The sequence below is a fragment of the Babylonia areolata genome, chromosome 12 (assembly GCF_041734735.1).
Source record: "Babylonia areolata isolate BAREFJ2019XMU chromosome 12, ASM4173473v1, whole genome shotgun sequence".
NCBI classification, from domain to species: Eukaryota; Metazoa; Mollusca; class Gastropoda; order Neogastropoda; family Buccinidae; genus Babylonia; species Babylonia areolata.
The window spans coordinates 8,878,217-8,893,216 of record NC_134887.1 but is presented as its reverse complement, the minus strand read 5'-3'; the positions used below and the strand labels follow the sequence as shown (position 1 = coordinate 8,893,216).

The following is a 15,000-nucleotide window of genomic DNA, read 5'->3' as shown; positions in this document are numbered from 1 at the left end:
TGTATTGTGTGTGTGTGTGTGTGTGTGTGTGTGTGTGTGTGTGTGTGTGTGGCAGGGGATTGGGGTTGGTAGTGGAGAGGGCAAGGGAGGGGTGGGGTGGTGGTGGTGGTGAAACTCGCCAGTTGCCAAGATTCTAATCGAACGAAAGAACCTTTGTTTTTAAAAAATTATAGTTTTATGATGATAATCAAAAGATTAATGATGATTATAACAACAACCATGCTGATGATGCTGCTGATGATGATGATAATGATAATGATAATGCTGTTGCTGATGATGATGATGATAATAATAATAATAATAATAATGGTATTTATATAGCGCTGGATCTTGTGCAGAGACAAATCAAAGCGCTTTCGCACCAGTCATTCACACGCATGCATAACTCTAAAACTGTAGAAACTAAAGACAAGGAAGGGCAGGCAAGGGAGGCAATTTTGGGAAGAGGTGGGTTTTAAGGCCAGACTTGAAAGAGCTGAGTGTGGAGACTTGACGAAGCGAAAAAGGAAGTTCATTCCAATCACAAGGTCCAGAAACAGAGAAAGAACGGCGGCCAACAGTCGAGTGTTTGAATCTGGGTATGCGTAAACAGAGTGGATCCGAAGCCGATCGTAGTGAGCGAGATGGAGTGTAGAGGTGAAGGCAGCCGCAGAGATAGGAAGGGGCAGTTTTGTGAATGCATCTATAACATAGAGTGCTGATCTTGTACTTTATTCGGTGTGAGACAGGGAGCCAGTGGCGATATTGCAAAAGAGGAGTGATGTGCTCAGATCTTTTCTTTCTGAGGACGAGTCGGGCAGCAGAGTTTTGTATGCGCTGAAGAGTAGGAGGAAGAGGTGGGAACTTTTTACAGCTATACAGTGCATTCGTACAGGATGCTGGGAGCTCCAAGCGCGGCTTCACACGAGGAAGTTTTATAAAAGAAAGGAACGAGACGGAATACACATACACAATGTTAAACAATAGAGGATGAATATCATTTCTTAGATGACTGCGAATTATACAAAGAAATTAGAACAGAATTTATACAAAAAAATCAAAAATACCTTCCAAATATTTTTAAACCCAGTCAGCTAATACTGGAAGACAAACTTGTGGGACTGATTGGGAAATTTGTCAGTAACTGCTGTCAAAAACGCCATAGCGTGCAGGCGTCATTCAATCTCTTGTTCAATATTTATCTATTATTTTGTTTTGCTTTTTTTGTGCGTGGTTTCATGTAACTTTGCATGCGTGTCTTATAAACCTTGTTCGGGTTTAATTGACATTAAAATTGATTCTGATTCTGATTCTGATTGAGAATCCCACACACACACATGTGTGTGTGTGTGTGTGTGTGTGTGTGTGCGTGCGTGCGTGTGTGTGCGTGTGTGTGTGTGCGTGTGTGTGTGTGTAATAACCAGACGTACACTTGAGAATCCGCTGACCAACCGTCGGACACTGGAGTCAAGATGGCGCGCGTACGAGACAACGAACTTCCACATGCAGTAATTCATCAAGGTTCTGCAAAATATGACACGGCTAAAATAAATAAACAAATGAAAGAAAGAAATAGTAATGATAATAACAACAACTATAATGATAACGACGAGCGCAATAGCCGAGTGGTTAAAGCCTTGGACTTTCAATCTGAGGGTCCCGGGTTCGAAGCTCGGTGACGTCGCCTGGTGGGTAAAGGGTGGAGATTTTTTCCGATCTCCCAGGTCAACATATGTGCAGACCTGCTAGTGCCTGTACCCCCTTCGTGTGTATACGCAAGCAGAAGATCAAATACGCACGTAAAAGATCCTGTAATCCATGTCAGCCGTTCGGTGGGTTATGGAGACACAAGAACATACCCAGCATGCACAACCTCGAAAGCGGAGTGTGGCTGCCTACATGGCGGGGTAAAAACGGTCATACACGTAAAAGCCCACTCGCGTACATACAAGTGAACGTGGGAGTTGCAGCCCACGAACGCTGAACAAGAAGAAGAAGAAGAATGATAACAACAAGAAGATGCCGAACACACACCAGTGGACTGTGCCCCATTTCCTCTATCAGTTACCAGAACATCCCTCATGTGGCCCAGCTGAACTGCGCCCAACAGCAACCTCCCACAACACGACAGTTTTCATCAACATACTGATGTTGGTAGTCTAGTGGAAGATGAATAATGATCAAAGAGATATTTTAAAAGATAATGATGATGACAATAATAATGAACAAAGAAATTTTTTTTTTAAAGTACTTAGACAATGCTTGCACAGAACGAAATTTTCCCTCTGTTGCTTTATCATTGTTAATGTTATCAGATAAAGACAAGACAAGACAAGACAAGACAAGACAAGACAAGAATCTTTATTATGTGGAGTGATGGCCTAGAGGTAACGCGTCCGCCTTGGAAGCGAGAGAATCTGAGTGCGCTGGTTCGAATCATGATTCAGCCGCCGATATTTTCTCCCCCTCCACTAGACCTTGAGTGGTGGTTTGGGCGCTAGTCATTCGGATGAGACGATAAACCGAGGTCCAGTGTGCAGCATGCACTTAGCGCACGTAAAAGAACCCATGGCAACAAAAGGGTTGTTCCTGACAAAATTCTGAAGAAAAATCCACTTCGACAGGAGAAACAAATAAAACTGCACGCAGGAAAAAATACAAAAAAAAGGGTGGCCCTGTAGTGTAGCGACGCGCTCTCCCTGGGGAGAGCAGCCCGAATTTCACACAGAGAAATCTGTTGTGATAAAAAGAAATACAAATACAAATTAACGTAGGGTCAGACATAAGCTCTTGCGGTTTTTTTAAAATAATTTATTTTATTTTTACATGCTGCCCTCGCCCACGAGGGGAAAAAAAAGAAGGGATGAAAAAAAGTAATAAAAGAAAGGAAAAGAAACACAAAAAAACAAAGTTAAAACAACACACAGGTACTGGTAAGTTTGCAAAACTATACAAACAAGGGATACTGACATCTGAAGTGTGCCTTAAGGTATGGACAACCGCTGTTGTGATAGGAGATCTGCGTGCGTTCTTCTTGGTTTTTCTCTTTGAATGTACTTTGCTGACGTCAACGCATTTTGGTGCCTTTTCATTACAGCTAGCTGTGAAAAGACCAGTTTCTTTGTCATACAGCTCGCACTCTGCTGTTGGCCCGTCTGTAAACTTTGTGTCAATCTCTTTGTTGTTTTTTCACTTTTTTCCCCACTGTTCCATTGGACACTTTGCACAATGTTCACTGTTCCATTCATTACACACTATGCACAATATCAACACACCTCACACAATGTTCACTGTTCCATTCATAACACACCATGCACAATATCAACACACCTCACACAATGTTCACTGTTCCATAACACACCATGCACAATATCAACACACCTCACACAATGTTCACTGTTCCATAACACAGCATACAAAATATCAACACACCTCACACAATGTTCACTGTTCCATAACACACCATGCACAATATCAACACACCTCGCACAATGTTCACTGTTCCATAACACACCATGCACAATATCAACACACCTCACACAATGTTCACTGTTCCATAACACACCATGCACAATATCAACACACCTCTCACAATGTTCACTGTTCCATTCATAACACACCATGCACAATATCAACACACCTTACACAATGTTCACTGTTCCATTCATTACACACCATGCACAATATCAACACACCTCGCACAATGTTCACTGTTCCATAACACACCATGCACAATATCAACACACCTCACACAATGTTCACTGTTCCATAACACACCATGCACAATATCAACACACCTCACACAATGTTCACTGTTCCATAACACACCATGCACAATATCAACACACCTCACACAATGTTCACTGTTCCATAACACACCATGCACAATATCAACACACCTCTCACGATGTTCACTGTTCCATTCATTACACACCATGCACAATATCAACACACCTCGCACAATGTTCACTGTTCCATAACACACCATGCACAATATCAACACACCTCGCACAATGTTCACTGTTCCATTCATTACACACCATGCACAATATCAACACACCTCGCACAATGTTCACTGTTCCATAACACACCATGCACAATATCAACACACCTCGCACAATGTTCACTGTTCCATAACACACCATGCACAATATCAACACACCTCGCACAATGTTCACTGTTCCATTCATTACACACCATGCACAATATCAACACACCTCGCACAATGTTCACTGTTCCATAACACACCATGCACAATATCAACACACCTCACACAATGTTCACTGTTCCATTCATTACACACCATGCACAATATCAACACACCTCGCACAATGTTCACTGTTCCATAACACACCATGCACAATATCAACACACCTCGCACAATGTTCACTGTTCCATTCATTACACACCATGCACAATATCAACACACCTCGCACAATGTTCACTGTTCCATAACACACCATGCACAATATCAACACACCTCGCACAATGTTCACTGTTCCATAACACACCATGCACAATATCAACACACCTCACACAATGTTCACTGTTCCATAACACACCATGCACAATATCAACACACCTCACACAATGTTCACTGTTCCATAACACACCATGCACAATATCAACACACCATGCACAATGTTCACTGTTCCATAACACACCATACACAATATCAACACACCTCACACAATGTTCACTGTTCCATAACACACCATGCACAATATCAACACACCTCGCACAATGTTCACTGTTCTATCCATAACACACCATGCACAATATCAACACACCTTACACAATGTTCACTGTTCCATAACACACCATGCACAATATCAACACACCTCACACAATGTTCACTGTTCCATAACACACCATGCACAATATCAACACACCTCGCACAATGTTCACTGTTCCATAACACACCATGCACAATATCAACACACCTCACACAATGTTCACTGTTCTATCCATAACACACCATGCACAATATCAACACACCTCACACAATGTTCACTGTTCCATAACACACCATGCACAATATCAACACACCTCGCACAATGTTCACTGTTCCATAACACACCATGCACAATATCAACACACCTCGCACAATGTTCACTGTTCCATTCATAACACACCATGCACAATATCAACACACCTCACACAATGTTCACTGTTCCATAACACACCATGCACAATATCAACACACCTCTCACAATGTTCACTGTTCCATTCATAACACACCATGCACAATATCAACACACCTCACACAATGTTCACTGTTCCATAACACACCATGCACAATATCAACACACCTCTCACGATGTTCACTGTTCCATAACACACCATGCACAATATCAACACACCTCGCACAATGTTCACTGTTCCATATACACACCATGCACAATATCAACACACCTCGCACAATGTTCACTGTTCCATTCATTACACACCATGCACAATATCAACACACCATGCACAATGAGTCACGTTCAGCGAAATCGTGCGCACCCACACACATCCGCACACCCACACGAGAGCGCCCTCAGACAACACACACATGCACACACACACACACACATTCTCTCTATTTCCATCTCACCCCACCCCCCTCACCCCGTCCATCCCCCCCCCCTCTCTCTCTCCTTCACTGATGTATATAATCGAATTTTGCCAGAGGACAATATTCAAGTTGCCATGGGCTCTTTTTCAGTGCGCCAAGGGAGTGCAGTGCTGCACACGGGACCTCGGTGTGTCGTCTTATTCGAGCAGCAAGACAGTTTGATTTGATTTTTCAATCAACCGTTTGGGAGAAAGGGCGACCTCGGGAATCGAACTCTGAATCCTCACGGGCACCCCGTCTGGGCAGATAAGCGTCTTCACCACGCAGCCACCCTCTTCCTTAACGTGCGCACGGGGCGCGACCGATTGTGTCAATCTCTGACATGATTTTATTTATTGATATATATATTTATATTTTTTGGGTACGCTTATAGTTGACTTCATCAAGTTTTTGCGCCTTATAAATATTATTATTAGTAGTAGTAGTTCTTTTTTTAATGTATTTATCTATTATTTATTTATTTATTTACTTATTTCTTTTTATTTTATTTTATTTTATTTTTATTTATTTATTTATTTATTTTATTTTTTTTTTATTTTTTTATTTTCTTCTTTTTTTCTCAAGGCCTGACTAAGCGCGTTGGGTTACGCTGCTGGTCAGGCAGCTGCTTGGCAGATGTGGTGTAGCGTATATGGATTTGTCCGAACGCAGTCACGCCTCCTTGAGCTACTGAAACTGAAAACCTAAACTCGGACACGAACCAAGCGAGCCGGGCCTGAAGACAGAACAAGTGACGTGTACATCTACCTCCTGGAGACGGAGCTGATGACGGGCAGCAGGTTCTCGTAGTACTGCAGAGCATCCAAGGCCACCACCTCGTCCTGCGTGAAGCTGATGCCCACGGGAGAGAAGCGGGTCTGCAGGTACCCCAGCCAGTCAAACTGCACACCGAATCACACGTCGGTCGACCCACCGTTCAAACTGGGTTTGACAACATCACAGGTCTAATACATAAAACTGTGTAGGTAATCGTTTCGATGCATTGACTGAGATGAGAGCGAAGCCAGCGATCCTCGCAAAACTCTATATCATGTCGAATACCTAAAACGAATGTGTTGGCATTTGTTTCAATCCATTAATTAAGATAAGATATCTGGCAAAACTGTATAACATGTCGAATACTTAAAACGAATGTACTGGCATTTCTTTCGATCCATTAACTAAGATGAGATATCTGGCAAAACTGTATAGCATGATGAATACCTAAAACGAATGTGCTGGCCATTGTTTCGATCCACTGTGTTAGATGAGAGCGAAGCCAGAGATCCCCACACAACAGTATCACATGTCGAATACATAAAACGAATATGCTTGCAATGCGTTTCGATCCGTTGACTAAGATGAGAGTGAAGCTAGAGATCCTCACTCAGCTATACCACCTTCCTTCGGGCGGGGCGGACAGCGATGCCTTTTACATTCAAGCTGGACAACACACCGGTCATCAGACAGTTAGCTACTTTCCTGCGAGCAGAGAGTAATGCTGGAGGCTAGCCATCTGTCCCCCACTCCCTCTCCCTGCATGGAGAGCAGGTAAGGACCTGACAGATAACTGTTTACAGGGACATCACAGACATGTAAGGACCTGAAAGATCTTACTTTCAAAGACATCACAGACGTGTAAGGACCTGACATATTACTTTCAAGGACATCACAAACGTGTAAGGACCTGACATATTACTTTCAAGGACATCACAGACGTGTAAGGACCTGACATATTACTTTCAAGGACATCACAGACGTGTAAGGACCTGACATATTACTTTCAAGGACATCACAGACATGTACAGACCTGACATATTACTTTCAAGGACATCACAGACATGTAAGGACCTGACATATTACTTTCAAGGACATCACAGACGTGTAAGGACCTGACGTTACTTTCAAGGACATCACAGACATGTAAGGACCTGACATATTACTTTCAATGACATCACAGACATGTAAGGACCTGACATATTACTTTCAATGACATCACAGATGTGTCAGGACCTGACATATTACTTTCAAGGACATCACAGACATGTAAGGACCTGACATATTACTTTCAAGGACATCACAGATGTGTCAGGATCTGACAGATCTTACTTTCAAGGATGTCAAAAGAAATGTAAAGATCGGATCGGAATTTCCCGGGACATCACAAACGTGTAAGGACCTGAAAAGATCTTACTTTCATAGACGTCACAGGCGTGTAAGACCTGACAGATATTTTTAGGGTCATCACACACGTGTCAGATAACGCTTTTAGGGACATCACACACGCGCAAAGACCTGTCAGGTAACGCTTTTAGGGACATCACAGACGGATAAGGACCTGTCAGATAATGCTTTTAGGGACATCACACACATGCAAGGATCTATCATATAACGTTGTTTTTTTGTTGTTGTTTTTTTTTTTTTTTTTACATCACAGACGAAAAAGGACCTCGCTGTCCCTTACCTGGGGCAACCTGTTGGACAGCTCCCTGAGGGTCATTTTCTTCAGCAGTTTCCCCACGTCCTGTCTGAGCCAGTACGGGGTGGTGGCCTGCACACCACACCACAACCACGTGTGGGTCAGCGTTTGTCTTCAATGGAAAACAACAACAACAACAACAAAATAACACGATACACAACACAACTAAGTGTCGGTCAATGTTTGTCTACAATGGAAAACAACAACAACAAAACAACAACAACAAAATAACACGATACACACCACAACTAAGTGTCGGTCAATGTTTGTCTTCAACAGAAAACAACAACAACAAAACAACAACAACAAAATAACACGATGCACAAACACCAAAAAGCTGATGACAGTATTATCCATTCTTTCATAACTGGTTTATCTATTTTACAAATAAATCGTGCCACTGGTTGGCAGACTCGTTGCCTGAAATGTGGATGACTGCGACATTCACACGAAGAAAGCGTGCTGAGAAAGTAGGACTGGAGTCAACACACATGGAGTTATTTTCTACTTAAGTCACTAGCTTAAAAAAAAAACCCAAAAAACAGAGAGAGAGAGAGAAAGCATCTCCTAGCACAGTTACGTACGCACGTACACATATACATGACATGCGAACGAATAAGGCACATGTATACATTTGTGCTGCTACACTCGCACCTTCTCCCACAATTCACCCCCCCCCCCCACCCCACCCCCCGCCCCGTCATCTGCACCGTTTCAGTGGCATTACTCCCGTTTGGATCATTCCAAACCCACCATATACAGCCACATCCGCGTGTGTGGTTCGTCAGTTGTTGTCTCAGCGTTAGCAAACCTCAGGTAACCGTCGATGTCAGGTCACCATGTGGCCACAGACCAGAAGAGACCCTGCACTGCTGCGGAGTCACTTCGGTAATGTTCAGTAGAGTTGACTTAATCAAGATGTTGCGCCTTTTAAATATTTATATTGTTAGTAGTAGTATTTTTATGTATTTATCTATCATTTTTATTTATTTATTTTTATTTTATTTTGTTTTTTACTCTCTTTTTTATTTAAACTTTATTTTATTTATTTTATTATTATTATTATTATTATTATTATTATTATTATTTATCTATTTATTTATTTATTTATATTCTTTATTTATTTATTTCTCTCAAGGCCTGACTAAGCGCGTTAGGTTACGCGGCTGGTCAGGCATCTGCTTGGCAGATGTGGTGTAGCGTATATGGATTTGACCGAACGCAGTGACGCCTCCTTGAGCTACTGATACTGATACTGATATAGAAGTGCCTGTTCTGATTCAACGTACTTAGGACAATACCTAGTAAACCCCCTTACTGACGACAATGATCGTTTAGTCGCGGAGCCAGGCTGAGTGAGCGTCTCCCCACAGAGTGGAGACAGCCACCACGTCCCTCCAACAACAGTCTCCCATGAAATCTGCCGACACCGAAGACCTTGACAGGACTTCTTTTTCTTTCCGTCACACGGCCAACATCGACTTGCCGATGACTCTATCGTGGTTCATGCATGCTGGGTATTTTCGTGTCTGCATAACCCACCGAACACTGACATGGGTTACAGGATCTCGTGTGTATTTGATCTTCTGCGTGCGTATACACACAAAGGGGGTTCAGGCACTAGTAGGTCTGCACATATGTTGACCTGGGAGTTCGGAAAAATCTCCACCCTTTACGCACCAGGCGCCGTTACCGTGATTCGAACCCGGGACCCTCAGATTAAAAGTCCAACGCTTAAACCACTCGGCTGTTGCGCCCGTCGGAGACTCACTCCAAGCACGGAAGTGGATTGGGATCGAAACTGTGTTCACTGTGAGAGCAGGGCATGAAAGGCCACAGAATCTAGGCCTTATTCTTTATTTTAATATTGATGATGAATGAGGATGAGGATGAGGACGATGACGATGCAGTCTTGCCTCCTATAGTTTCAGAGTCGTGGTCTTTCACAAACGACTAAGCTGTGTATGACTTCCCAATCGCAGTGGATCATACAGCTCTAGTTTTACTGTTGGCCCAACTGTAAGCTAACATAGATCTATCTCCTATGAAGTAGATCATGTCACAAACTGCAAGAAATTGCACAAAGAGTCATAGTCCTTTACAAAACACTGAGCAGTAAAGGACTTCCCACTGCAATGGAGAAACCACTGATCATACAGCTCTCGCTTTGCTGCTGTTCCAACAGTAAGCTTACACAGATCAATCTCCGATACACGCCGAATATGTGGAGTGATGGCCTAGAGGTAATGCGTCCGCCTAGGAAGCGAGAGAATCTGAGCGCGCTGGTTCGAATCACGGTTCAGCCGCCGATATTTTCTCCCCCTCCACTAGACCTTGAGTGGTGGTCTGGACGCTAGTCATTCGGATGAGACGATAAACAGAGGTCCCGTGTGCAACATGCACTTAGCGCACGTAAAAGAACCCACGGCAACAAAAGGGTTGTTCCTGGCAAAATTCTGTAGAAAAATCCACTTCGATAGGAAAAACAAATAAAACTGCATGCAGGAAAAAATACAAAAAAAAAAGAAAAAAAAAAGGGTGGTGCTGTAGTGTAGCGACGCGCTCTCCCTGGGGAGAGCAGCCCGAATTTCACACAGAGAAATCTGTTGTGATAAAAAGAAATACAAATACAAATACGAATACTGAACTACATCACGTCACACACTGCATGAAACAAACTAACACTCAGGAAGGTGCTCAGGCTCGCTTTCGTCGGATTTTCGACGGGGGTTCCCTGCTTATTTTAGCGAGAACTGCATGCGCATGCGCGTCTCCTTTTTTCTGGTCACCGAAACGGCGAAAGGCAAAAACATTTGGTCGTGGAAATCGCGGTTTTAACGATGGAATTTTGAACATTTTCGGAGACAATTTTTTCAAGTTTACAAGGTATATTTAGTTTTATGATTACACCCATTATTTGCTTTAGTCTTCTATGTTGACTTTGAGCGTGTTTCTTTGCCATTACGTATTCGAACTGATCCATTTATAAAATCAGCCGAAAAGTTGTCCGAACAAAAGCAGTGCAAACTCAGAAAGCCGGTCACGGTGGTATGCTGCCCGTGATGTCATAAGACCTACTTCTCGCACTGCGAGCGACGAAAACTCCGCCGCGAAAGCAGACAGCACACCTTCTCTATTATTGACGTACATTGTACAGAAGAATCTCGAAGTCCACCACGTCCACAGCGTCCACGGCGGCGGTCCCGGGATCTGCGCCAAGCATCACGGTCAATGCCCGGTACAGGTCCTGGTAGCCCAGCAGCTGACTGCTGTTTCTATCGCCCAGAAAGACGCTGCGCGGCTGAGTGGAGGGCTGAGTGAACTGGAACACATGCATTCACATATTTTTCTTTATAAAAAAAAAAGAAGAAGAAAAAAAAGTGCATTATCGTGCGATCACACGCACAGCCGTACGCGAAACAGGTACACAAAGATTTTTTTTTTTTTTTTTTTTTTTTTTTACATGTGAAGCTTTACAGTCTTTTATACCTGACTTTCTTGAAAGGTCGTTCGAAAATGTAGAGATTTTCCTTCTTTTTGTTGTTGTTGTTGTTGTTTTTTTTTATCATTATTTAATAAATGAATTTTTGAAAGTTTGCTTCAGAGTACAGTTGAACATTTCCGTTATCAATTTAAATTTACAATTTAGATTGTGTAAATTCTCGTTCCTTTATATATATATATATATATATATATATATGTGTGTGTGTGTGTGTGTGTGTGTGTGTGTACATGTATATTTTTTTACCCCGTCTAAAATCACAGACACACTGACACACAGAATGCCAAACAGCCCCGAGGGAAAGACTTTAACTCACCAGGACAATATGCTGGTGGGACACACACACACACACACACACACACACACACACACACACACACACACACACACGTACACAGACACACACGCACAGACACACACTCACACTAACAAACAAACACACACACACACACACACACACATACACACATACATACACACACACACACTCACACACACACACAGACACACACACAGACATACACACACACTCACACACACAGACACACACAGACACACACGCACACACACAGACACACAGACACACACACACACACACACACACACACACTCAGCCCCAAGGCACGGACTTTGACTTACCAGGACAATGTGCCCGTGGAACACACACACACACACACACAGACACTCACACAAACACACACACGCACACACACACACACATACACACACACATACACACACACACACACTCACACACACACACTAACACACACTAACACACGGACACACACTCACACACACACACACACACACACACACACACACACACACACACACACTAACACACACACACACACACACACACACACACACACATACAGTGCCAACCAAACATCCCGCAAGGCACGGACTCTGACTCACCAGCACAACGTGGCGGTGATACACACAGACACAGACACACACACACACACAGCCACACACACACACAGACACACACACACACACACACACACACACACACACACTAACACACACACACACACACACACACTAACACACACACACACACACACACACGGACTCTGACTCACCAGCACAACGTGGCGGTGGGACGTGGAGAAATCCGGGGACACGGACATGGTGATGATGGGGGAGGCCCCCATGCCCCCCACCCTTCCCACCCGGGCCAGGATCTGGGCCAAGGTCAGGTTCTCGTCCACCCAGTTGGGTTCCAGGGTGGGGAACAGGTGATAGCTGCTGCTGCTGTTGCTGTTGCTGTTGCTGCTGTTGTCGCTAGGGGCACTAGAGTTCAGTAGTTCCAGCATGGGTTGTACCCCTTTGGCGTCCATGGCCTCTGGCGAGAGAGGTGACACAGAATAAAGAAAAGAAGAAAAAAGAAAGAAAAGAGGAAAAAAAAAAGGGGGGGGGGGGGAGAGAAAAAAAAAGAAAAAAAGGAAGAAAAAAAAAAAAAAAACCAGAAGAAGAAAGCATACCGGGTGCTTGCTTAGTTCTGTCACTATCTAGCACAAGGAACCTTGCGGTCCAAATGATGTGAGTTCTTATATTTATTGATGCATTTCTTTTTTTCTTTTTCTTTTTTTGCTACAGCATATTTCTGGGTGTGAAATTCGGGATGCTCTCCCCCTGGTAGAGCGTGTCGCCACAGTGCAGTGCCACCCACACATATAATAATGATGATAATGATGATAATAATAATAATTCTTTGGCCTAGAGGTAACGCGTCCGACTAGGAAGCGAGAGAATCTGAGCGCGCTGGTTCGAATCAAGGCTCAGTAGCCGATATTTTCTCCCCCTCCACTAGACTTTGAGTGGTGGTCTGGACGCTAGTCATTCGGATGAGACGATAAACCGAGGTCCCGTGTGCAGCATGCACTTAGCGCACGTAAAAGAACCCACGGCAACAAAAGGGTTGTTCCTGGCAAAATTCTGTCGAAAAATCCACTTCGATAGGAAAAACAAATAAAACTGCTCGCAGGAAAAAATACCAAAAACTGGGTGGCGCTGTAGTGTAGCGAAGCGCTCTCCCTGGGGAGAGCAGCCCGAATTTCACACAGAGAAATCTGTTGTGATAAAATGAAATACAAATACAACAAATACAAATATAGCGTCATAATACAAGCAGAAGCAAGCTCTAAGCGCTTTACAAATACATCGTTCAAATGAATAAAAACTATACAGTAAAACACAGATTTTTTTTTTTTAAATCGTAAAAACAATTAAAAAAATTCATTGGCAGTTGACAAGACTGACTGGTACACATCCTAAATGCAACAACTTTTACACTTCATCACACATAAACAAAAACCTAAATGAAAAACCCCCCAAAAAAACCCAAAAACAACAACAACAACAACAAACGCTACGGAAAAAGACAACGACATATACAAGCACGTATCGATGGACTTCGTATTAATTAATGGAGTCTCCCGTCGGACCGACGGACGAGTAGGCAGGCAGGCTTATCTGTCGGTGTGTGTCCTCATATTTTATGGGAGAAGAGGCCGATTCTGGATGCGCAGCACTTCCCACAGGTGTTGCAAGGGAAAACGTCTCCAGAAGTTGAGCCCTGCTTCCTTCACTCACGCTTCTCCTTAATGACCAGACTTCGTACACGTGATGGTAAAAAGAGCAGGCTGACCGATACACAAACGCATGAATGTGTTCGGACACTAGTCTAGAAATTGTGTGATTTGTTATGGTCTGAAAACACAAAACATAACAAACAAAAAAAGAGACGAAGATGATGAAAACCGGTTTGAATTTCGGAACTGGAACCCAAACCGTATGAATATTAGCCTACCTGTATCCGATGAATATTACCTGTGTCTGACGAATATTGCCAGAATCTAATGAACATTGTCTGTGTCTGATTAATGTTACCTGTATCTAATGAATATTACCTGTGTCTAACGAATATTGCCAGTATCTAATGAACATTACCTGTGTCTGATTAATATTAGTAACTGTATCTAATGATATTACCTGTGTGAAACGAATATTGACAGTATCTAATGAACATTGCCTGTGTCTGATCAATATTAACTGTATCTAATGATATTACCTGTGTCTAACGAATATTGTCAGTATCTAATGAATATTACCTGTATCCAATGAATATTACCTGTATCCAATGAATATTACCTGTGAATATTACCTGTATCTAATGAATATTACCTGTATCCAATGAATATTACCTGTATCCAATGAATATTACCTGTATCTAATGAATATTACCTGTATCTAAACAGGATCTGTAAAAGTTTCTGGTCTGCTTGATGGCTGCTATCGTGTCTTCCTCCCCCTTCTCCAGAAGCGCTGCAGAAACATGGATATATATATATATATATATATATATATATATATAGAGAGAGAGAGAGAGAGAGAGAGAGAGAGAGAGATTTTATATTAAAAGTTTTACAG

At 42.8% G+C, this 15,000-nt stretch overlaps 1 protein-coding gene across 1 annotated transcript in view; it reads right to left on the bottom strand.

The window, feature by feature from the left end:
* LOC143288274 (neprilysin-1-like) overlaps nucleotides 1-15,000 on the bottom strand; it is a 54,946-nt gene that overhangs the window by 24,887 nt on the left and 15,059 nt on the right. The window contains exons 6-11 of the mRNA XM_076596621.1: nucleotides 14,815-14,895; nucleotides 12,651-12,913; nucleotides 11,206-11,379; nucleotides 8,043-8,129; nucleotides 6,347-6,480; nucleotides 1,410-1,503 (exon numbers count right to left, since the gene is read on the bottom strand). Coding sequence (XP_076452736.1) covers nucleotides 1,410-1,503; nucleotides 6,347-6,480; nucleotides 8,043-8,129; nucleotides 11,206-11,379; nucleotides 12,651-12,913; nucleotides 14,815-14,895 — 833 coding nt within the window. The remainder of the gene's footprint in view (nucleotides 1-1,409; nucleotides 1,504-6,346; nucleotides 6,481-8,042; nucleotides 8,130-11,205; nucleotides 11,380-12,650; nucleotides 12,914-14,814; nucleotides 14,896-15,000) is intronic.